General features: G+C 41.4%; 1 protein-coding gene and 1 long non-coding RNA gene across 8 annotated transcripts in view; one reads left to right on the forward strand and one right to left on the reverse strand.

Annotated features, from left to right (window-relative positions):
- LOC101468289 (C-myc promoter-binding protein) overlaps positions 1-22,360 on the forward strand; it is a 91,141-nt gene extending 68,781 nt beyond the window's left edge. For 3 of the 7 annotated variants that reach the window (XM_076885498.1, XM_004573286.4, XM_004573287.4), the window contains 15 exons: positions 3,354-3,482; positions 3,785-3,877; positions 5,055-5,174; positions 5,448-5,597; positions 6,686-7,869; positions 8,751-8,985; positions 9,472-9,563; positions 9,647-9,822; positions 10,473-10,634; positions 12,181-12,361; positions 13,104-13,358; positions 13,543-13,660; positions 17,037-17,199; positions 17,847-17,911; positions 18,370-22,360. In XM_076885498.1, the coding sequence (XP_076741613.1) occupies positions 3,354-3,482; positions 3,785-3,877; positions 5,055-5,174; positions 5,448-5,597; positions 6,686-7,869; positions 8,751-8,985; positions 9,472-9,563; positions 9,647-9,822; positions 10,473-10,634; positions 12,181-12,361; positions 13,104-13,358; positions 13,543-13,660; positions 17,037-17,199; positions 17,847-17,911; positions 18,370-18,506 (3,260 nt within the window). In that variant the 3' untranslated portion in view covers positions 18,507-22,360. The remainder of the gene's footprint in view (positions 1-3,353; positions 3,483-3,784; positions 3,878-5,054; positions 5,175-5,447; positions 5,598-6,685; positions 7,870-8,750; positions 8,986-9,471; positions 9,564-9,646; positions 9,823-10,472; positions 10,635-12,180; positions 12,362-13,103; positions 13,359-13,542; positions 13,661-17,036; positions 17,200-17,846; positions 17,912-18,369) is intronic. The other 4 variants (XM_004573288.4, XM_012925324.4, XM_004573289.4 and 1 more) reach the window with 2 other exon arrangements.
- Positions 11,725-13,281, reverse strand: LOC143419309 (uncharacterized). The gene is made up of 2 exons (XR_013099252.1): positions 13,161-13,281; positions 11,725-12,443 (listed from the first exon to the last, which is right to left on the reverse strand). It is a non-coding gene; the product is annotated as an uncharacterized LOC143419309 (long non-coding RNA).

The following is a 22,360-nucleotide window of genomic DNA, read 5'->3' on the forward strand; positions in this document are numbered from 1 at the left end:
CAGCACAAGAGCCACAGACTGTCTCGTTAGCATTTTTTCCTGCTTAAATCTATACTTATGATTTCAATGACAAACATGAACACACAACCAAACTCCAGGAAAAATGCACTGCTGATGTTGCTTTCCAGGCTTGATGGTTAATTAGTAGCTCAGGTGCAGTACATTAAAGAGGACTGCAACTAAAACTAATGATGTGTAATACTCACATGCCGCTGCAATGAGCCGAGAAGAAAAGGAGCACTACTGATTTTTCTTCTCATAATAATAAAAACATCAGCAGTACATGCAAAACATCTGACCGTAAGTTCAGTTGGACCTTCTGTAAGCCCAAGCAAACTTCCCTCACATTTTTCTATCAGACTTGCCCATCCATGAATGTCAAGCTCTGAAAACAAATTCTACCTGTCCACCATTCCTAAAATTAAATTTGCACCTATATTACAGTTGAAAGGTGAAACTCTAAAACACAGCTATCTCAGCATGCGATTGAACTCCCCTGCATGCCAGTGAACACCTGCACACTCACTGCATGCTAATCCCCAGCCTGCTAATCCCTGCTTTTTTAAGATACTGCCTGTTAGCAACGGGTGCATTGTGTTCTTCTCCACAGTTCAGTGCTGATTCAGTCTGAAAGAGCCAAAGGTTCCTGTGTGTTCCCATTTAACAAGCACACACTCATCCTTGCACAAGAAGCACACAAGCCACAATTGCACTATATCTTATTTATAGTACACAACAAATTTCCATTACATGTGCACTGTCAAACAACTCTTTAGTCTACGCTAATAGCTAATTAGAATGAATCAATTTTATGTGCAACAGCTGAGCCTGTCTTCCTTATAATTAACACAAAATTACTAGATATTATCCTGCTAATAAATTTACAGTTTAGGAAATTTGGGCAAATTGTATAACCCAAGTGAATTGTTACAACCACTGTTTTATATAATTGGATTTTCTTCAAAGGGCCCGTGTCTGTAACTACTCGTGTGCAGTTGCCAACCTCAAAGAAATGTCATGCGTTCAAGTATGAAAATGGGAATAGGACATGTGAGTGAATTGGCAGTTATATGCAGTCTGTTTGTGAAAAAAATCTGTTGCCGTCTACATACAAAGAAATTAGGGCTGGGTATCGTCACTGATTTCTAGAATCGATTCAATTCCAATTCACAGGGTCCCCAAGCGATTCGATCCACGATTCGATTTAATTCAATTCTATTTGAATCTGGGAAATTTTGACAGTCAGAAATATTATAATTCAGATCAGTACATTTACATATTTTTGTATCTATAAAAAGGAAGCTGACACACGCAAGACTTTATCAAAGGTGTGAGCATCACAGCAGATGCCTTTGTGTCAAAGTAGCTGAAGATAAAACACAGAAAAACATGAAGGTTTTCCTGGCCTGGGATTTTATAAAAATATTCTGCAGTACATCAAAAAACGAAAGAAAACCATTAATCAACACATGAACATTACCTCTGAAGTTACAGCGGTTTTATTAGCGACACGGCTAAGCGTTTTGCATAATTTTAAAAAGTTTAAATTTGTTCAGTATTGAACGGCAGAAATTAGGTTTTCTTTTCGGAAGTATATAAAACGAAAAAAAAAACCTCGGCCGACAGAGCTGTAAACAACGGTAGACTTGTGCGTAACAAGCAAGCAAATAATGAAGAAAACAGATTTTTAGACGGGAAACTGTTCTTGATACAGAGAGAGAGTGAGAGAGAGCTGTGCATCGTGGTCGAAGCAAAACAGTAAAAGTAAGAACGACAAACATCAAACATGACGATGTTTATGTGAAGCGTAGTTTGGATCTTCTTTTGCTGCTGGTTCGGTCAATATTGTTTGGAGAGACATCAAACTAACAGCTTTAGAATCAGCGCATAAAGGGCGAAAACACAAACCGTGGACCCGCAGACAGAAACAAACCCACCCCTAAAAGAAATTCCAATGAAGTACTTACATTCAGAGTTCAACCAGAACCTCACAGATTTGAAAGAGAAATTCCTCTAGTTGCTGCAGGACAGCATTTTTATTGCAAAATGATCGAGTGATCAGCAACCTTGCTTTTATATATGAAGCTAACCAGACTGCAACATGTTGGTAATCTGTCAGTTTTTACAAACTCAACAGCAGTTATTTGCAAAACTTTGCCAGTCTGCCTGAGACTGATTGCAGATTGTTTGGAGACAGGTTGCCTCCCACCAGGCAACCTGTGCAATCACCTTGCACTCATAAAGGGTCACCCAGATGTTGAGGGTCTTGCATGCTCAACCTCTGGACACCCTGCGGGTAGCTGCTACTACTTGGAATGAATCAATGAAAGAAACTCAGTGAAGCTCACCAGGCAGCCATGGATTTTTTTCTAGTCATGAGGAGGTTTCTGTCCTGTTTTTACTCTAGTGTGACTGAGCCATAAGTTAGACAGAAAATCAATTAAAAAATCTGATATAAATATACATAAAAACATGCAGAGGCTCATTTTCATAAACCATGACTCCTGTGTTATCAGTGGCACGCTATGTTACCTGATGTGTTACATTTTATGTAATAAAAGGCAGATTGACAATGTTAGTGCAGTGCTGACTTCGTGCTGATCAAAGAAGCATTACGTATTCACGTCATCAGCTTTGTTTTTAATCTAGTCCCAAAATGCTTTTCAAAAAAAATTATTTTGCTTTGAACTAAGTCAGAGTTGCTGGAGTGAGAGAAATGAAGACTTTTTCATGGAAGAGAGAAAGAACATTTCCTGAAACGTCATGGTCTGGCTCCTATGGGTACCATTCAGTGAGGCTTCCAATTGAGGACCTGTGTGGTGTCTGTCTGACAAATTAGAGACTCTGACATCATCTCACTCAGTTGTGAATCGAGGTCTTCTTTATTCTTTGGTCAGTCAGTTTGTGCTGTTCTGTGGAGGCCGTGGTGCTCGTGCTGTATGAAATCTGTTTACTACATCAACAAAACTTAATGTCTTTTAACAAAAATCCTGTTTCAAAGAAAAAAGTCATTTGGACATTTGAGAATATAAATGAACCCACAGAGGCAGATTTTTCCACACACTCATCTAGCTGTGCCAATACAGGGGTGATGGTTGCTCAAAATGGGCATCTGTACGCCTGCAAAGATACTCCAGTGTGATTTTAAGTAATCATTAATTTTCATTTAAAATATTTATGAGTTAATTTTCATGAAATGAAAACACGTTTTTCTTTCCACCCACAAAATAATGAATTTTCTATGCAATCCAAACTGGTGTAATTGATGTAAAAAGAGGTAAAAATAGAGCGGCTGTGTCTTGTTGAGCTTAAACGCCACCAGCCTCCTTTAACGCTTTGTTGTTTTTGGGCAGATGGCAGCGACCTGGACGCTGTGAGTCACGGCAGCCTGGATAGCTCTGCCGACACTAACCTGGTCGAGCAGGGCCCCTACGCCGCCGACTCCATCAAAGTAGACCCCACTGATGATAGATCTAGCACAGGTACACTTCAGATGGTTGCTGCGTGACTCCATCTTTCAATAGCAGCCATCTTATTCAACATCTTTTTCTTTTCTTTTTGTCACCCTTTCATCCTCCCTCCTCATTCGATCCACTCACCAACTCACTTACTCCTCATTTCCCTCTTCGATTTACACCTCCCTTCCTCCGCTTCCTGTTTTTCCTCCTGTTAATCCTTTTGTGCATCCATGATCGCCGCCTGGTTTTTGCGGCTGTGGTTTCTGCTCTGCTCTGTCCCTAACCTGCCTTCACTCTGGCCCTGCCTGTGTTGCCCTCGCATGCAGTCGGCTGTAGGGGCGGCAGCTTGGGCACCAGGGCCCCGGTGGCGCACTCACACGGTGGGGGCTTTGAGCTCAGAGAAGCCACCCTCCACCCAGGTAAACCCTCTCTCTCTCAGTCAGCCTTGTCTGATTCTGGTTGCGTTTGTCTGTGTTATCTATCTTAGCTGCTCTGCAACATTTTTTATTTTGCTCGTCATTGTCATTGTCACTGTTACGTGTTACTGTTTCTTGCTCTCCTCCCTGTGACTTCCTCTCCTCTTTCTTTCCTCCACTGTGTCATTGCTCCATCCAGCACATCAAAGTCCACTTCTATTTCCTTGCTCATTTTTCCCACGAGTTTTACTCTCACTCTCACTACTGAGTGATTTGTCTTTGTCAATTATGGCGAGTAATTATCCAGAGATGCATTCTTTTTGATTACGGAAATCATTTTAATCATGGAGATGGCACCTCAGCAGGAAGCGTCGCCTCGTGTGCATAAAGATTGAGAGTGAGACACAGCTCACAGCACAGCAGGTGGGAAGGACCTCCATGTGCAGCTAACTGGTTATTACTCTCCAGGATTTGGAGTTGTGTTACTCGCCGTCAGTTGCAAGTTGTTCTATGCTGTATCACAGCTGAGCTGTGCAGCCTCATGGTTTATTTAGAGGTGATTGCCACAAAGGCTCGTGTGGAGGATGAAAGAGGAGAACGAATCAATCAGCTCGTTGCCTGAGGACCCCGAAAACTTTTAGAGACAGATGGAAGCGTGAGCCTCGAGCCGTAGCAGTCAGAATCATTAGCAGCTGTAAAAATGCAGTTTGTTTTTATATGGTAACTGTAGATCTCTGCGTGCCTCGGGGGGGATTCCTTTATCCAGTACAGCTTAGCTGTTTTTTCTGCCTTCTCCCAGCACTAACAATGTGCCAGGCAGAACTGAGAAGATAAAGAGAAGAAAATGGCTCACTGGTTCATTCTCTCATAGATGTTTCATGTATCTCTCTTCCTACAGTGTAAAGCTACAGTAGATTCCTGTCCATGTAAGATTTTAGTCCCATAGCGCAATGCAGTGTATAGTGTTGTTATCTAGCATACAACATGGAAGTAAAGGGCTTGGACCTCAACTTTGTTCTTGAATTGTCCCTCTGCTTACACTTTCCGTGTGTGTGATGTGTATTTCTGTGACTTTGTGCTTTACTAGGTAGATAATTAGATATTCAGATAATTCACTGCCTGTGTTTGTCCTTGTCTTTCACCCAAGTTGTACTCTTTTTTTTTTCCTTCTTTTTTTTAGGTGATCAGTCAGACTTGGGTTATAATTCCCTGTCAAAAGAGGAGGTGCGGAGAGGAGACCCCGCTGGCCAGGACTCTGCCCCTGACAAAGACGACAAGAAGGAGAGCGACTGCAGCTCCTGTCAGTATTCTGTCTGATCTGATGTCACCTGATATTCCTTTGCCTTTAACTGTGGGAAAAAAAAACCTAACTTGGCAGCATTGTAGCCACGAGGGATTTCCCTTTCCTCTGCCTTGATCTTTCTGTCTCCTCTAGAGATGATTCATTCCTTTTGGTTTCTCATGAACATCAAAGCTTTCAGTTGTTTGTTGTCCTGCAGTTAATTTTTTTTTAAAGAATGTTGGTGTGTTTTGTGCTGTGTGCATAAATTGTAATTGTTTTTCGTGTTTGTAGTGTCAGAGACAGAAAGTGCCAAGGGAAGCAAAGATTGCCTCCCTCAGCTTGACTTGGAGATGAGTTCTTCCTTCAGACCCCGTGGCATTGTTCGCAGCAGCTGTCCATTTGATGACTCAGCCTGTAAACCCAAGAGCTCCGCCAGCGCAGGTAGTTGCAAACTTTAGAGCTTAATGTCTGTGAAGGTTCTCAGTCATCGTAGTCTAAGGAGCTTGGAAAGAAAAGCGTCTGGACTTCTTTAAGTTGCTTGAAGACGTTTTACCTCTCATCCGAGAAGCTTCTTCAGCTCTAAGGGTCAAATGGTGGAGAGTCCCAGATTTAAACCCAGTTTCCCCCCAAAGAGGGACAAAGGAGGTCACTCTTTCGAGGATGCCAACATTCACATTTTGGACAGAGAGGACAGATGGTTTTAAAGAGGAGTGAAAGAAGCCATTTACGTCCACTGTGAGCGACCATCTTTGAACAGAGGCGGTGGTTTACGACACCAACTGTCAGCCATCTATAATCCAGTTTTGAGATCCCTTCCCAGACGCCTTAACGCCCACTCACATCCTGGGCCATCTGACCTCAGGAAATCACATGATAGGGTGGGGCCAGGTTTCGCAATGAGCTCACCCGAAACCCTGGCTGATTGTGACCCACACCCGCTTTCACACTTTGGCTCATGTTATTAGGTAGAGGATCATCAGGGGGTCCTTTGTCCCTCTTTGGGGGGGATACTTGCACTGGGTTTAAATCTGGGACTCTCCACCATTTGACCCTTAGAACTGAAGAAGCTTCTCGGATGAGAGGCGAAACATCTTCAAGCAACTCAAAGAAGTCCAGACGCTTTTCTTTCCAAGCTCCTTAGACTTTAGAGCTTAATAGATTTTCTAATGTGGTACCTTAACTGTCTCTCTCTGCTGTAATTCACATTTCAAGGTTTTCTTTTTGGGATTTCCTCAATATAAACATAGGAGTGCCTTGGACAATTTACCCGTACTCATACTTTTATTTTGTGACAAACAGTTGAAATTATTTAGCTGTTTCAGTTCACAGCTTTATTTTTTGGGTGTTCCTTGTTGAAAGGCTCCTCTGTAGTTATAGTTGGTGTCTTTCCTCATGTGCACAAGCTGGACTGAGGCCATGATCTTTTCTCTAACATTGAAAATTAACAAGTCAAGTGATCTCACTTCCTTTGCTCACTCGTGCCATCTCCTGATACAAATGCCATTTTTCTCTTTCTCCCTGTCTGCCAGACCACGTTGCAGGTCTCCTCTTCACTACCTCCCTGGATGAGATTGGTGAGATTCAGACAAATAGTTTGCTCCGGAGACATAAGAGCACTCTGGAGGAGGTGGTGGGCAGCGCCAGCAGTGGCTCTGCGCTTGACTGGCAGGGTGTAAAGAGCCGTCGGCTGAGTGGTGACACTGTGGGAAGCAGTGGGAGTGGCACCACTGTCCTGGGCCTGGGCATGAGCCAGGGTGAAACTGATCCAGATAAAATCGCAGGACACCTGGGCGCAGATGCTAAAATCCTCGCTGGTGCCAACTTCACTAAGGCTAGGAGGCCTCATTCCCTGGCTCTGGGTGGGCTCGAGGGGGTAGCTGCTAAGTCACACGCTGCCAGGAGTAGTGATCACAGGGAAGTGGATGAGGAGGCGGAGCGGCAGGACTCCAGCGATGAGGACAGGAACACTACAGAGGCCATTTTTGATCTGGAGGATTTGGATTTCGAAAAGCCCTCTAAGGGGGCAAAACCTTATAAAAAAGCTGTTGAACGTAGCGCCAGCTATGGTGGTGTGAGCACCATGACAAACAGAGGCACTGTGAAGCGCACAGGTATTGAAACAGGCTACGACCCTCTCTCCCTCCTGGCAGCAGAGTCTGATCAGCAAAATGAGGAACGGTACACGGAGGGGGACCAGGCCAGCACTCCTAGTGCCCGGAGGCACCTGGCCAGGGAGATTGAGCTCTACATGAACCACATGGGCAGCCCGCTGAGCAGCCGCACGCCCAGTCTGGACTTCCAGGACCCAGCCAGCCCCGTCCTCCTCCACCATTCCTCACTCTCTGCTTCCTCCCGCAGAGCCAGCCTCCCCCACAGCTCCCCCCTCAGGACTGCAGGAGTGTCTCGCTCCCGCACCTTCCAGCCGCCGTCGCCCTCGCAGCCCATCTCGCGCCAACATCTGTGGTCTTCGCCTCCAACTCGAAGCTTGAGCACCACCCCCAGCCCGAGTCCTCGACCCAGCCCCTACAGAGAGAGGGCGGACAGGATGAGCCTGACGTCACCTTCACTCTCCTCCTCCTCTTTTGCTTTAGATACACTCCTGACGCCAACACTGGATGTGTTCAAGACCAGCATGTTCTCTGCTGGGAAGGGAGTAGCAGAGAAAGCGAGCCGCTGGTACACGCGCCTTGCCACATACACAACACCCACCAAGGTACAGAGTCCTGCTCTCTCTTTTCATTGAAAAAAATAAATATGGTGTGCTGACCACATACAAAATAGGCTTTAGTTTGATTTTGATATTTTAGAGAAAATTCACAGGAACCTCAAGATTTCTCAAAATCGTCTGGCTGACGCCACCATTTTTGTTTGTTTTAGAGTATTAGATGTGAATTTACACCCTAATTTTAAACCAATAATGTATGTTTTAAGTGAAAAATATCTCCAACTACTGTGCAAACGCCTGTAGTCTTATTGATAGAGAATCTGTACTTCTACACTGTAACAAGTTTGTGCCAGTGACTTACATCAACTATTAACTATTCTATAACTCAGCATATGAATGAGACCAAAGCCTGTGTGCTGCTGCCATCTTGTGGCCGTCCAGCAGGATTCTGTGAAATCCTGCATTAGTAATTGTGTCATTGTGTTCTGCTCTTTATTATAAAGTTTCCAAAACAATAGAGAAGAAACACCACAAAACAAAAATCTCTCCCAAAGACAGTACATAATCTTCTCCTGCCATGTGCAAACTGTGTGAGTGTTCCTTTTGTGAGACATTTCAGAAATGTGTGTCCTCATTGGAGTTTTTGAGACTTTCACATTATCCATGTGAATTCTTCCCCCTGAAAAACCTAAATAAATTGCACAATTTAGTAGCACAGTTTGTTGTTTTTTTGTTTTCTTTCATATAAGCAACTAAATATTGTACCTGTAGATTTGAGTGATTCGTGCTGTGGTTTCGTTTATATTTTTACATTGATCTTCTTGGAGGCAGTCAGAGTTACTAATAAGTCATTTAAAATAATCTGCAGTTGCTGTGAAAGTTTGAAGTTAGACTGGCAAAAACTGAAATGCTCTGCTCTCCTCATCCAGGACAGCCAGAGTGACCGTTTGAGCGTGTCCTCCCTCGGTGCGGGAGATCCAGACTGCTCCTCACTGTTAGATGAGGACTCTGGAGACACAGAGCACTCAATGGTCTTTCCATTGAGGAATGGCCCTGTTGGCCCTCCAGGACCTCGCAGGAGTCCCAGACGCAGCCCCCTCCGCAGCCATCTGGACAGTCCCACTGCAGGATCGAGCTACGGAAGACCCACATCTCTGCTCCCTGGTCAGCACAAGATTCACTCAAATGAATGTTCTTTTTCCTTTTTAAAAAATTGTGCATTTTTTGCTTTTTATTTTTTAATTTCTTTCTGTTTCGTGCTGCTTTGTTTTCTTTCTTTAATATCATTCTCATGTGCGTTGTGTTGGACTCATAAAGCACTCTGTGTTTATGTGAAAAGCACTGTATAAATAAATGCTTGATTCTAGGCAACGGGTTTCTACTTATCAACCAAGAAACGCTATCGCTGTATTTTCCTCTTTAGTGTAGTCAATGAAAAAACAAAGCTTTGCAGTTTGTATAGAAGAATATAGAATTTGATTATCTACAGTATGCTTTAGACCTGCTTTCAGTAGTCTGGCCTGTTCTTTATGGCAAACATTAACACACCAAGATGGAAAATGACAAGTAGTCTGATAAGAATAAAGAATAAATTCAAATAAATATAATTGCCCCCTCACATATTCTGACAGTTTGTTCATCCTGATGCAGGACTGCCTGGCTTCTCTCTGCCAGACAAGTCGGACCTCAGCTCTTCACGGTACACCAGCAACACTAGCATCTTCAACAACTACGCCATGGAGGTAAAACTGCAAGATAAAAAATATCAAAACTAATCTTCCACAGAAGCTAAACGTGTCTCTGCGTCTGTGTCCTCTTCCTCCAGCTGCTGATCTCCAGCTGTTCTCGCTGTAAGACCTGCGACTGCCTGGTGTATGATGAGGAGATCATGGCCGGCTGGACAGCAGACGACTCCAACCTGAACACCACCTGCCCCTTCTGTGGAAACCCATTCCTGCCGTTCCTCAATGTGGAGATCAGGGACATGCGAGGACCTGGCAGGTAGGCAAATGCTCAAGTGCTGTATGTGTGTATGCTGTTTTTATGTGCTTGTTGACTATTGACTATATTGTCAAAAAAGATGAAATAAGTCACCTTCAATTCTTCTCCCCTTCATCTTTTCCCCCTCCGTCCATATTGATTAAATGCCAGAATTATGTAAAGTTACTTTTTAAATGATCTAAGGCTTGCTTCGTTTCAAATAAAGTTCAACCAAAAGTTAGAGTTGAGACACGTACATTCTTAGTCATTAATTATTACGCGTTTAACACACTGAAACTAAGGTGACCTTCATCAGAACTTTATGGATGTTGTGTTAGCCTAGCTTTAGCATAAGCACATCCAAGTGGAGATATGACTAAATTAAAAGTCATATCATTTTTTTAGACGACACCAAAATGTTGTAAGTGGGCTCCAGACTTGAGTGCTTTTGGTCTCAAAAGCAAAGAACCCCACAGGTGTAATTGATTATTTCTGTTACTTGATGTTCTCTTCAGTATCGATAACGCTGCTTCAGGTAAGTAAGAAGAATACAGACAAGCACAAAACCTTCATTGTGATTAAGTTCTACTTAAAGTTCCACTACTTGAGAAATGTCTTATTAAGTACTGATTAAGTAATGTTTTTTTTTCCTTTTTCTCTCCTCTCTGCAGGCTCTTCCTGAAGGGCAGCCCATCAGTAGATGAGGCGACGACCTCGTCATATTCTGCCTCCACAGGGCTGGACACAGGGACATCCACCTTGTCTACTCCCTGTCCCACGACAGCTATCTCCCCTCAGTCCCCTATGATTGCTGTGCAGGAGTGCTCAGCAAGGTATGCACTCATACTCAGTGTTAAACTACATTCTTACATTTACATTTGTTTACATGCTCTTGTCAAAATCAAAATATTTGCTAGTTTTCTTTTGAAAATTTAAGAAATTCTTTAAGAATTAAAGTGTGGACAGTAGTGACAAATGAAACCCTCTGACTGAAACTGGAGCACGTACAGTAAAAAGAACACAATTACTGACTGACAGAGATAAACAAAACATTTGTTGTATAATGAAAAGCTTGAGGCTACATTAGCTGCTGCTAACATACCACACCTGAATGTAGTGGAGCTTTTGGCTACTTATGTTTTTGCTCATTTCTGATTTAAATTTAGTATCAAAACATGTTAGTGAGACAAATAATCATACAAATGTTTTTAAAATCTTTCACAATATTTGTTAACAAGCAATGCATGAAAACATGAAAAGATGGTGCTTTGTCTAAAATATGAAAAAATAAATTAAAATAAGTACTGCACTGTTGAGACACCTTCAGATTAAAAGGACTTCTTTTTGTTCTGTTTGTTTGTTGTCTGTGCTTCCGTATCTTTTACCTCGTGTCTTGTACAACTGTTACAATGTTATTATGGCCTGAGATCTGAAATACAGTGCGATCATCATCATCATCATTAAAAATTTTGTTCTTCCTGTAGTTTAGTTTTAGATGTGCTGTATGATTTTATTTTTTTTAATTTATTTGTGGACCTCTGCTCATCTTCATGCAGCTTGTCTGGTTACACAATGCTATTGAACTGAAAAGCTACTGTAGCTGCATCCACACACTCCACATCTGCATTGTAAAAGAGCAGTGAATCTGCATCACCTGTCCTAACAAAGCTCAGTGTGTGTGTGCCTGTGTGAGTGTGTGTGTGTGCAGGTGCAATTTTGTGAGGTATTTGGGGGGAAACTTGAGATTATGAAATGTGTGAGCAATAGGGATGAACAGAAACAGATATATCGCTAAAATACTTGACATAGAGCAAGCAAACAGATGTGTATTTACCACAATTGTGGCATTAATTGCTTTTGAATTATGTTCCCTGATCTGCATCCAAGTGTAGACAAGTACAAGTTGAATAAATTAATACCATGAAAATTTGTCTGGTCTTTATTAAACACAGCTCAGTACACAGTGGGCAAATAATTGAACATGTGAAAACATCCTTTAGCTGCAGGATGAGAAGGGATTTTGAACTATTGCTCCTGTTTCAGTTTATCAGTCAGGTGATGCCACAGGATTTCAAGTTGGTTAAAGTTAGTATTCACACTTGGCCATTTAAAACCTGAATTTTCTCTTCCAGCCACTCTGGTTTTCATTCCTGCTGTGCTTTGAGTCACTGTTTGCTTCAGGTTGCTGCCCTGACACTCTCCTGTAAAATATACAGTTTGTAATTCGAAGGCAGAGTGAAATTTCTTAATGTGATCTAAAGAAATCAGTGTTGCTGTTTATAGAAAAGTAACACTATACCTAATCATTGACCCTATGTTCAAATAGTCAGTATTGTCTATGGGAAAAAGGGCCAAATTGTCTTTGCTGTATCTTTGCAGGTCTCGGTCAACCAGGGATCAAGGCATCAATATACCCGTAGAACGCCGGCAGGGGGCGCTATCCTCTGGAGCTCCTATAGCCCGTAGTGTCAGCGCCTTTGGTCCTCTGGATGAAACGACCCGACACAACTGCTGTTTGCCAACATCAGGCAGCCTGCCCAGTTGTCTGAACGAAGCCACGGTAAGGCTGGACTGGTGTGTGTACGGCATGTCTTGAATCCGTGAACTTAAGTGTTCATGTTCGGTACCTCTAGTAGTTTACTCTGGGAACAAAATACACAATGAAAGGAGAGACAGAGGTTTTAAAACGTCCAGTTCTGAAAATAATGCAAACCAAAACAAAAACCTGTTGCTGCATATCCCTTTGTGTTGGATAACTTCAAACCTGTCTTCATTAATATTTAACCATAACAATGTTAATCACTCACATCTCCTGCATATATAAATAAGTCATTTGGCTGTAGCTCAGGTGGCAGAGCAGGTCAGCCACTAATCAGAAGGTCGGTGGTTCGATCCCAGGCTGCATCCTGGCTGCATGTCAAATATCCTTGGGCAAGATACTAACCCCATGTTTGCCTACTGGTGGTGGTCAGAGGGCCTGGTGGCGCCTGTGTCCGGCAGCCTCGCCTCTGTCAGTGCGCCCCAGGGCAGCTGTGGTAGCTTGCCATTGCCAGTGTGTGAATGTGTGTGTGAATGGGTGAATGACTGAATGTAGTGTAAAGCGCTTTGGGGTCCTATGGACTAGAAAAGCGCTATACAAATGCAGGCCATTACCATTTGTCATCCATCGATCCATCCATTCACTTTCGTCTGCTTATCTGGGGCTGGGTTGCAGCCCACACAGAGGAATTCCCAGGCCAGATCGTGGCTCTAGAGCACAAGCTGGCTGTGAACCTAAGCAGTTCTCTTTTTGTGACACTCAGGACCCACTGAGTATGGAGTGGCGGCTTCACAACCCAGAGCCTGTGACGGTTCCCTACCTGAGCCCACTGGTGCTGTGGAAGGAGCTCGAGAGTCTGCTGGAGAACGAGGGCGACTCAGTGATCACAGAGGCTGACATGGTGGACCATCACCCCATCATCTACTGGAACCTGGTCTGGTACTTCAGACGGCTGGACCTACCCAGCAACCTGCCAGGTCTCATCCTCACCTCTGAGCACTGCAACAGAGACTCCCAGGTCGGACATGCGCACACGCACGCACGCACGCACACACACGCACACACACGCACACACACACACACACACACACACACAAAAGATCCAATGGCTTGTGATAATGGAAGAAAAAAGAAAGGAATATTTTTTTGTTTCACAGCATTTTTCAGCATTGGCACGTCTGACTCACACTGTTTCTTCTCAGATCCCTCACCACTGGATGTCTGAGGACAGTAAACATGTGTTGATCCAGATCCTGTGGGACAACCTCAAGCTGCACCAGGACCCCATCCAGCCTCTGTACATCCTCTGGAACACATACAGTGAGTTGCACTGCTTGGACATGTTTTCTATTTCCTCAGATATTGGGGAAATTTGCTCAGGTCCTGTAACCGTCTGTCCAAAATGAAAATACAAAAAAGAAGAGAATATTGTAAAACCTGCGTATAGATGGAGGTTCTTTCAGCAGCTCTCAACCAAAAACAGAGAGAGATTTTTTTGTGTGTGTTAGGTAAGTTAATTAACGTTTTTTATGAAATTCAATAAAAACCCTTTTAACACATTTATGTGTGTTAGGGTGAGTATATGCCTGCATATATGCATAAAACATATCTATGCATAAGCTTTTTTTGCCTCACTTCGTTTTAATGTTAGTACAGATGTTCAACAATGTTAAATAATAACTGTATATATATTCTAGAAGCAGTTTGATCAGAAAGCCTCCTGTGTACATATGCTGAACAATAATATTGTTTTTAAAGGTGAGACCACTCATCTATAATATTAGTAAGTACATTTCCATCTGCCTAATTTTGTCCATATTTTAACAAAAAAGTGGGAAACAAAAGAAAATCCAAACATGGGCTCGCCTCAAACTTTTTTAATTACAGTTACAAACTGAATATATTCTGCTGTGTTTTAATAATTTCAGTAAATCTGAATTAGTTCCACCGACTTCTAATATTCACATAGTAGTAGTAGTAGATGCACATTTTTTTCTAATTATATTTTCTTTTGAGGTTTCTGGAAGTTTTCTGGGCTAAACTTGAATGAAAGCCTGACTGGTGACAATCAAAAGACAAGAAAATGTAACTGTCATTTGCTCTCCCAAAGATCCATCACAATTAAACACCCCTAAATCCACACTAGGTAGCAAAGTTAGGAAGAAGTAGTATTGTTTATCAGTCTTCATACAAAGGCCACACAAAGGACGGGGCTGCTGTCAGGACAACTGCTTTAGAGGGTTTTTAAAACAGCCACTTGACCCTGGGACCAATCAGCAGCTGCCAGCTCTCCAATCAGGAATGACCTCCAGAGACTCTTAACAGAACACACAGAACTAAATCCAGCCACTGTGATCCAAATTATGGCCAGGGCTGTAACACAGAGTTCTAAGTAGCACGAAGTAAAACATAATAAGATTATTTATGAAATGTGTGGCTGAAAAATTACAGAAGCTTTCACTAAAATGCTTTATACAGTATGCTTAAAAATGCTTAAAAATAAGTAATCCAGTTTGTCCTTACTAACAGATAAAGGATGGAAATGCTCATCGATTACTATTTTGTTTTTCAGCATTTCTCAGGATTGAAACTTGTTACGTTCCAAGTTCCAATCACAAGAGTGAGTTAAACTAAAGAAAAGATATTCAGGATTAAAATGAGAATTAGAATTTCAAAAAAAGCCCGGTCGTTTAAATGAGTCTGAAGTTGCAGGGTTTTTTGTTTTTTTTTGGGGGGGGGGTCTTCTTTTTTTTTAGTCCTGGGAACAGCTGGATTTGTGAGGGCGAATACCACAGCCTGGTGCTAACATGTCTGCAGTAACTGACTGTTTAACGGAGGAGGAGGCGCAGTGGCCGATCTGTGTGCTAACAGGCTGTGTCTGCTCTCTGTCTTGCAGGACTTAATTGTACTCTGTTGTTAGAGAGTGAGTGTTCACCTCTGCTGCAGACGGCCTCAGATGAGTCCTGTTGTTTGTGTGCTGTCCTCTGCTCTGGCTGTTTCCCTCTGTTCTGTGTCCTTTGCTTGTTGCACTGCAGTGTTGTCTGTGGAAAGTCAGCGGCTGGTTTCCCAGTGTTGGAATGAAAGTGTTTGTGCGGTGTAAAATCTTACTGAGACTTTGACTCTGAGGTGGTTTTGACATGTTTGCCTCAAATACAGCCCTGCTCTGTATTTGAACGTGGGTTTGCATCTGTGGTGACTGTCCGCTGTGTTTGTCCACTTGTAATGAGGACATTCAGCAACGTGTGGTGCTTAAAGGGCTGGGTACTGAACACCGACCGCTGCCACTCCTGAACACTGTTACTGTTTGTAGTTTAACAGGCAATCTGTGTAAAGTTTGACATTCTTATTTATTAGAAGTTAGCTTCTAAATATATTGCAACTTTTAACCTTCAGAAATAGTTTTATATAAATCATGCTATGTTATATGTACTAACAGGAAGTTAGTACAGAGCTTCAGGTTGCAGTACTGGTGGGTCTTTAAACTGTAAATATAGACATGACAGTGTTTTATGGCCCTAGTATCCTAGGAAATTAGTATGTTATGTAACTTCTAACAATTTCATAAACAAAAATATATTTTATGCTAATATTTGAGTATAGTAGTAGTAATTTTTTTGTGCATGCATGAAAATGTCTGATAATATGTATTTATCCCTGAGGGTATCTGCCCATCTTACAACATTACTATATCATTTACTATATCAATAGTAATTAAATACTTATATGAAACTAAAGGCAAAATATGAATGTAATATGTGTTCCTGGATATGTGTACATATATTATAAAACTTCCATCTTTTTATATTAAAAAGTGAAGCAGTATGTAGGTAGGAGCAGTAATAATGCAGTTCTGTGCTGAGAATAAATGAGAAATATCAGTGAACAGTTGTATTGCATGTAATGTAATCTTATGGTAACTGTTTGAAGTATATTTCGGGGGCTATTTTCAGTTTTATTTATGCAGCACAGCGGAGGCACAAATATGAGACTAGACAGCAGAATAGGGGAGACGTGCACATGTGCAGTCAGGGCTCTGCTGTAAGGACATTTTTACCACATGTATGTACTCTCACAATGCTGTTATAATAAGCTAATTATAATATAATGTATAATATATAATTTTAACTATAATTTAATTTGAACTTACCTGAAGAGAGAAAGAAGATAACTACACTGGTCAAGTATAAAGCAACAAATGCAACAATTCTTCATGACAGGATGTTGAGTCGTAGTTTTCTAGCAGAGTTTCTGAAGTGAATTAGTTAAGCTTTGAGAGGAAACTGTACTGTTTGGCAGAACAGATTGTAATGACTGTAATTACAAGGAACCACGTAACGTGTAACAAATAATTACTCTTAAATTTAAATCTTAAAAGCTACAGATAACATTATTTTTATTTTAATGTATATGACAAGTAAAGTATTCAGTTGTTAATTTGTATATTGCCGGGTTACATTCATTATGTACTGTGCATCCACTTTTTAACCCATGTTTTTCATTATAATATTATTGTACTAGATTTACTTATTCAACACCTGCAAGTGTAGTACCACTTTATGCCTTCCAGATACCCAGCCCCAAGTGCTTCTCATCAGAGAGAGTGCCCACTCTTCACAGATGATCTATTATTGAAATTATTTTCACATGTCTGATGCAAAATCATGATGAATTGTGTGCGTGTGTGCTTGTGTTCCAGATGTTGGTTACCCTGTGTCTCGGCCAGTCCCAGAGGAAGAAAAGCCGTTCAGTGAGGAGCTGCTGCACAGTATGGTGAAGAGCATCCAGAGGAACGACGTCAGCCGCCCGATGGCTCAGCTGCTGCAGCTGCTGGGGCAGACGCTCGGGGTCAAAAGGCAAAGGTCAGCACCAACTGTTCAGTCACGTATAAGGACAATTCATATTTGAAGGCTTTTCCAGTTATATTGTAATATAAATTGGCCACAAATGCAGTAATAAGGCATTTATTATGTGTAAAATACACAGGCCGTGCAGTTTTGTTTGGTAATATTTTCAGCTGTGGATTGATATAAATTCAGTCCTCTAGTCAGTGCCGTTGGGTTAGTGGGAAGTGTATGTCACAGAGTCCGGAAATGTGACACACTGAAACATGCTCGCAGAGAGATGCACTGTGCTCATCAGGGAGTGTTATTTGGAGAGTTGATTTGATTATTGTTCTTATTTTCATTCACTTAACCCCGACAACCACAAACGAGCAGTCAATTTACACAGTTTCCAATTATTGTACTTGCAGTAACAGGACCTGAGAGGGAAAAGGGAGACAGCATGACTGTTTAATACCTGCTTGAATGTTTGCATGAAGGCAGCAAAGTTTGCCTTGTGCTTCTGCTCATTATGATCGGCGTGTCTGTTCATCTAATTATTGTGTTTATGGAAGAAAGACCTACCAGTTTGGGTTTAGGAAAAAGTGATCCAAATATACACGTTTAAAGCACTCACTCATCTGCCATTTATACTGATCGCATGTGACCTCGCCTTTCTTCCTCAGGAGTTTGTACAGGGACATCCTCTTCCTGTCCTTGGTGGCTCTGGGAAAAGATAACATTGATATTGGTGAGTATTAAGTTTATGTCTTGGATGTGTATGTTTTAAAAGAGTGTTTCTTACATAACATACGTATATATGTGTGTGTGTCAATAATTCATTTGATTAACTCTATTGTAAAATTCATAAAACAGCATGAATTCATTTAAACCTGAACTTTGGGGGAAGTATTAATAAGCTATAAATGAACCTAACTGTATATGCAGCATCACTGCTCTTCACAGCAATTGTATTAGCGAGCTATTTATTAGATTTTTAGAACTTTAAAGATTTTTTTGAGTTTTGTTTCCAAGTCCAATATCGGCTCCGTTTTGCTCAGCCAGTCCTCATTGTGTCCTCAAAGAGATAAAAGTGTAAATGAGTGCAGTTACATGTAGCCTTAATGAACTGATTGACATGTTTAAATGTTTTAAGAAAAAATCTCCACCCACATGTTATTTGGCTGCCGATCTCTCCTCTTCCCACAGACGCCTTCGACCGTGAGTACAAGTTGGCGTACGATCGCCTTACACCCAACCTGGTGAAGCTGACCCACAACTGTGACCGTCCTCCGAGCACAGGTGTCATGGAGTGTCGCAGGACTTTTGGAGAGCCTTACTTGTAAAGAGTCACCTAAACACACCATGATTAACTCTCATTATCCTCATTGTTGCTTTAAGACTAGCTCAGGAAACCAGTTGGAAGACCACGAATGTGCACTACGGGAATGTTTGGGGGAACTCTGTAAGCGCTCATAGGGGTACAGGTGACTGTGGACAGCATTATGTAGCCTGAAGTTTTAGAGACTTCTATCTATGAGGACAGAAACACTACACGCAGCGTTCATAAACTCCTCTCCATGCAGTGTCGAGTGAGCCGCAACAGCTTACATTGGGAATGAGTGACAGTGATGCAGATATCCTGTAAATACAAAACAGGAAAGGATTTTTTTAATGTACCATTCTTATTGTATATCATTTCATCATATGAAGACTAATATTAGCAATATTTTAACTGGAACTTTATTTATACAAAGTCAGCTTATGTATTGTACCGTCCTTTTGTTATGTGCAGTGTTTGACTTTGACCTGTGGTCGCTGGCCGTCTTCTCGTCTTGCAGTTTTAAACCAGGAAAAATGTTTTCGCTCAGTGTGGAAAAGATGCAGTACATGTTTGGTGTGTGTTTTCAGTGAGCTTTCTATGCTTTATGAGATGGAACTTTTTTAATTAGATCTGCATCAATTTTGAAGACAGATTGCATATATCTACAGGCTTTCTAGTTGTCAGCGAAAAGTGAAGGAACGTAAAGCCAACACGGTGGTTTACAGAAGCCCTGAGAGGCGAGTGAGGCAAACAAAATCAAATGAATCTGATATAAAGTGTCCTGTATTTATGACTAAAGACCAAGCTGGGAAAAATGGTCTACCTTCCCTTCTCTGAAACACAGGGGAAAAGCATGATCCTGCATTTACAAAGCATTTGTTTTTCACTGTTTAAGCCATAAACATCAGAGTTACAAAATAGTTTTTTCATAAAAATAAACAGCAGAAACACGTCACAGTGACAGAGTAAAAGACCCTATCATAAATCAGTTCAGATTAAACAGCACATTTCATTGTAAAAAAACAATCATGTTCATTATTTTAAATCAGTGAATGTTATGACCCTGATCCTCTCAGGGAGCGATGAATGCTGATCACGTTAATCTTTTCTTGTACTGAAGAGCATATGTCCTTATTACCAGATCAAGTGTATTTTTTTTCACTTGTCAGAGAAAATGGTATGTTTGGGGTTTGTTTACAAAAAACGATTTCTGAGCTTTAAGCTATTCATCCCCATGAAAAGTACCACTTTTAGTCTTCTTCAGCGGGGTGTTTGTTGTCAGTGTTACAGAGGTGTTACCGGCCCTATAGGAAGCCACATAGCGGTGAGGAAGAGGGCAGATTGCGGACAGGTGAGTCTTCTGCAGCCAATCAGCATTAAAGCTCAATCAGAGCGGTTAACAGGGATGGCAGACAATCTATGATAGATGGAGCAGTGAGGCATGTGTAACACCTCCACCTTCACCTCAACCACAAAAAAAGATAACATGTCACCAAACCATTGTTTTTTTACTTTGAAACTTGACTTGATGTTCAAAGGCTGTAAAAATAATAGCCAACACATCCGCCACTGGTATGAGTTACACATGAGTGCGTCGCATTTGTTTACATTCATTTTCGTGGTCTAACCCGAATCGAGAGATGAATTTGGGGTTGTAAGAGTTCACAGCATGAATTAGTTCAAATTAAATATTTTAAATGGCAAACATATACACAGTCAGCCATAATAACAATAATAATAACAACAATAATAATACTGAACCTTTTATGCAGTTTTTTTGTTATTCACAGTTATTTCTTTAATTCGTGATGATAACAGCAGACTGAAATTTAAAGTCAAAGTAAACTTTATTTGTCATGCTGGCCACACAAGGACTGCATAGTGGGACAAAACTGTGTTTCTCCTAGAACACCATGCACTATAGTCATAGTAATTATACATGAATACCCAGCTAAGATCAAAATCTACAAATATTGCACAGCAGAAACTTAGGCACTATATGTGAATCTTTGTACTGATGAATATTAAAAACATAGGTGCTCATGTTATGCAGACACTGAAAATATTGCACAAATTAGCAGCAGTTACAGAGACATTTTGTGTGAGAGTTTGCATATACAACAGTTCTTGGATTGGTGTGTGATAGTGTGTATTTAAAGAGAGTTCAGGACTCTAATGCTGCGATAGCGTTTTTTAGAGGGCAGGATGGTAAACGGTTTGCGTGTCGGCAGCTCTGTGCAGGCAGGATTTGGTGTGTGGTCCTGTGGGGGTGAGAGAGGAGACCTGGCGACCTGACCTGGTGTCTTCACCATTCTCTGAAGTTTGCTCTGAGATGTTGCTCTCTGTAGTGCTTCTGTGGGAAGTGTTGAGGGCAGAAGGGAGTCTGATTGCTCTTCTTGACCGCTTCAGGAAGCGCAAGCGCTGCTGTCTACCTTTTGATGAGGAAGGTGGTATCTGTAAGCCCAGGAACCCGGTGCTGTTAACTAGCAGTGCGGTGCTGTCAAGGATTGTGGGTGGAGTGTGGGATAAATAGCGTGAACAATCACCCTTACAACATACAATATCAATTGATCTATGTGACCTAAATCACTTTATCTGGAGGGAAAACCAAAGTGAAGTTTTGATTTGTTGGTAACAATTATCCAACTATAAAGATATCAATGAGTCTTAGCGGAGGTTAATAAAAGAGCTTTGTGTTTATGGTACAAACTGTAAAGTCCCACCTGTCATTTAATAACAGCATATCTGAGTGTTTATTGCACATGCAGCCAGTTAAGCCTGTGGCTGAATCAAATGACTTTAATCTCATTGCCTTCTGCTTCCATATCGGTTTAATACAATAATCCAAATCATTTTAATGTCTTGGACCTCAAGGTGGCTCCTGTGTTTTGTGTTGTCTCTTCTTTGCTTGTCTATGGATGCAGGTTGTCACCTGCCACCGAGCAGCCAGGATGCCAGAATCTTTTGGGAACATATGTGGAGAAAAGGTTTAAATTTTTCACTCTGGCAACATCCAGCCAGTTTTATTAGTGTTGTATCAGACTAAAGCTAAATTAAGAATTCTTATTTCAGCTAGCATAAACAAACAGTAAAAGAGGACTTTATTATAAAAAGTGGGATTTATGAAAAGCTTGATACCTGGAGATGTTTACACCCTGAGGTCTGTATCCACCATTGAATTTACTAAAGATTTAACTTTTGGACAGGTGTAAAGATAACAGAGTTCAACTTTGCAAAGAGCCTACTTCACTTTTAATTTGAATATAAAGTTCATATTTTAATTTTTTAAAACCCTTATGGGGTTATTTAAGTTCTAGAGACCGTATGATGTTATGTTGGAGAAAATCAAACGGACCCTGGAGTGCATTGCCTCTGTCGCTTATATTTGTTACTGCCTTAGTGAGGATATTAATCCAGCTTTGAAAGGCAGAGTGGTTGAAGGAGGACCCCTGACTCTGGAATCACCAAGGTCCTATGAATATCAGCCAAGTCTTTGATTTGTGGCATGGCTAAGCAAAACTGGAAAAGTTTAACAAGTTGCACGTCTTTGTCCCTGAAAAAAAACCCAAACCTTTAGGTGTGGAAATCTCTTTAACTGGTGAATTTTGATTTGGGAGATGACACATCAGCTTAGAAAGGCTGTGATTCATTTGTGGATTTCTGTTGTGTTTAAAAAACAATAGTACTGTAAAAATAAATGATTTTGCAGATTCTGGGCCATGTACATTTGAATTGCCCTTTGTATAAATCACATTTTATAACCGTGTATTCACACATGTGCAAAGGTCCTTTTAGAAGTGGTGAAGTTCTGACGTTCTGTACAGCGACCAGATCTACAGGACTGTTTAAGTGTAAATAAAATCATGTAAACCCTCA

Source organism: Maylandia zebra, linkage group LG1 (genome assembly GCF_041146795.1).
Source record: "Maylandia zebra isolate NMK-2024a linkage group LG1, Mzebra_GT3a, whole genome shotgun sequence".
In the NCBI taxonomy this organism is placed as follows: Eukaryota; Metazoa; Chordata; class Actinopteri; order Cichliformes; family Cichlidae; genus Maylandia; species Maylandia zebra.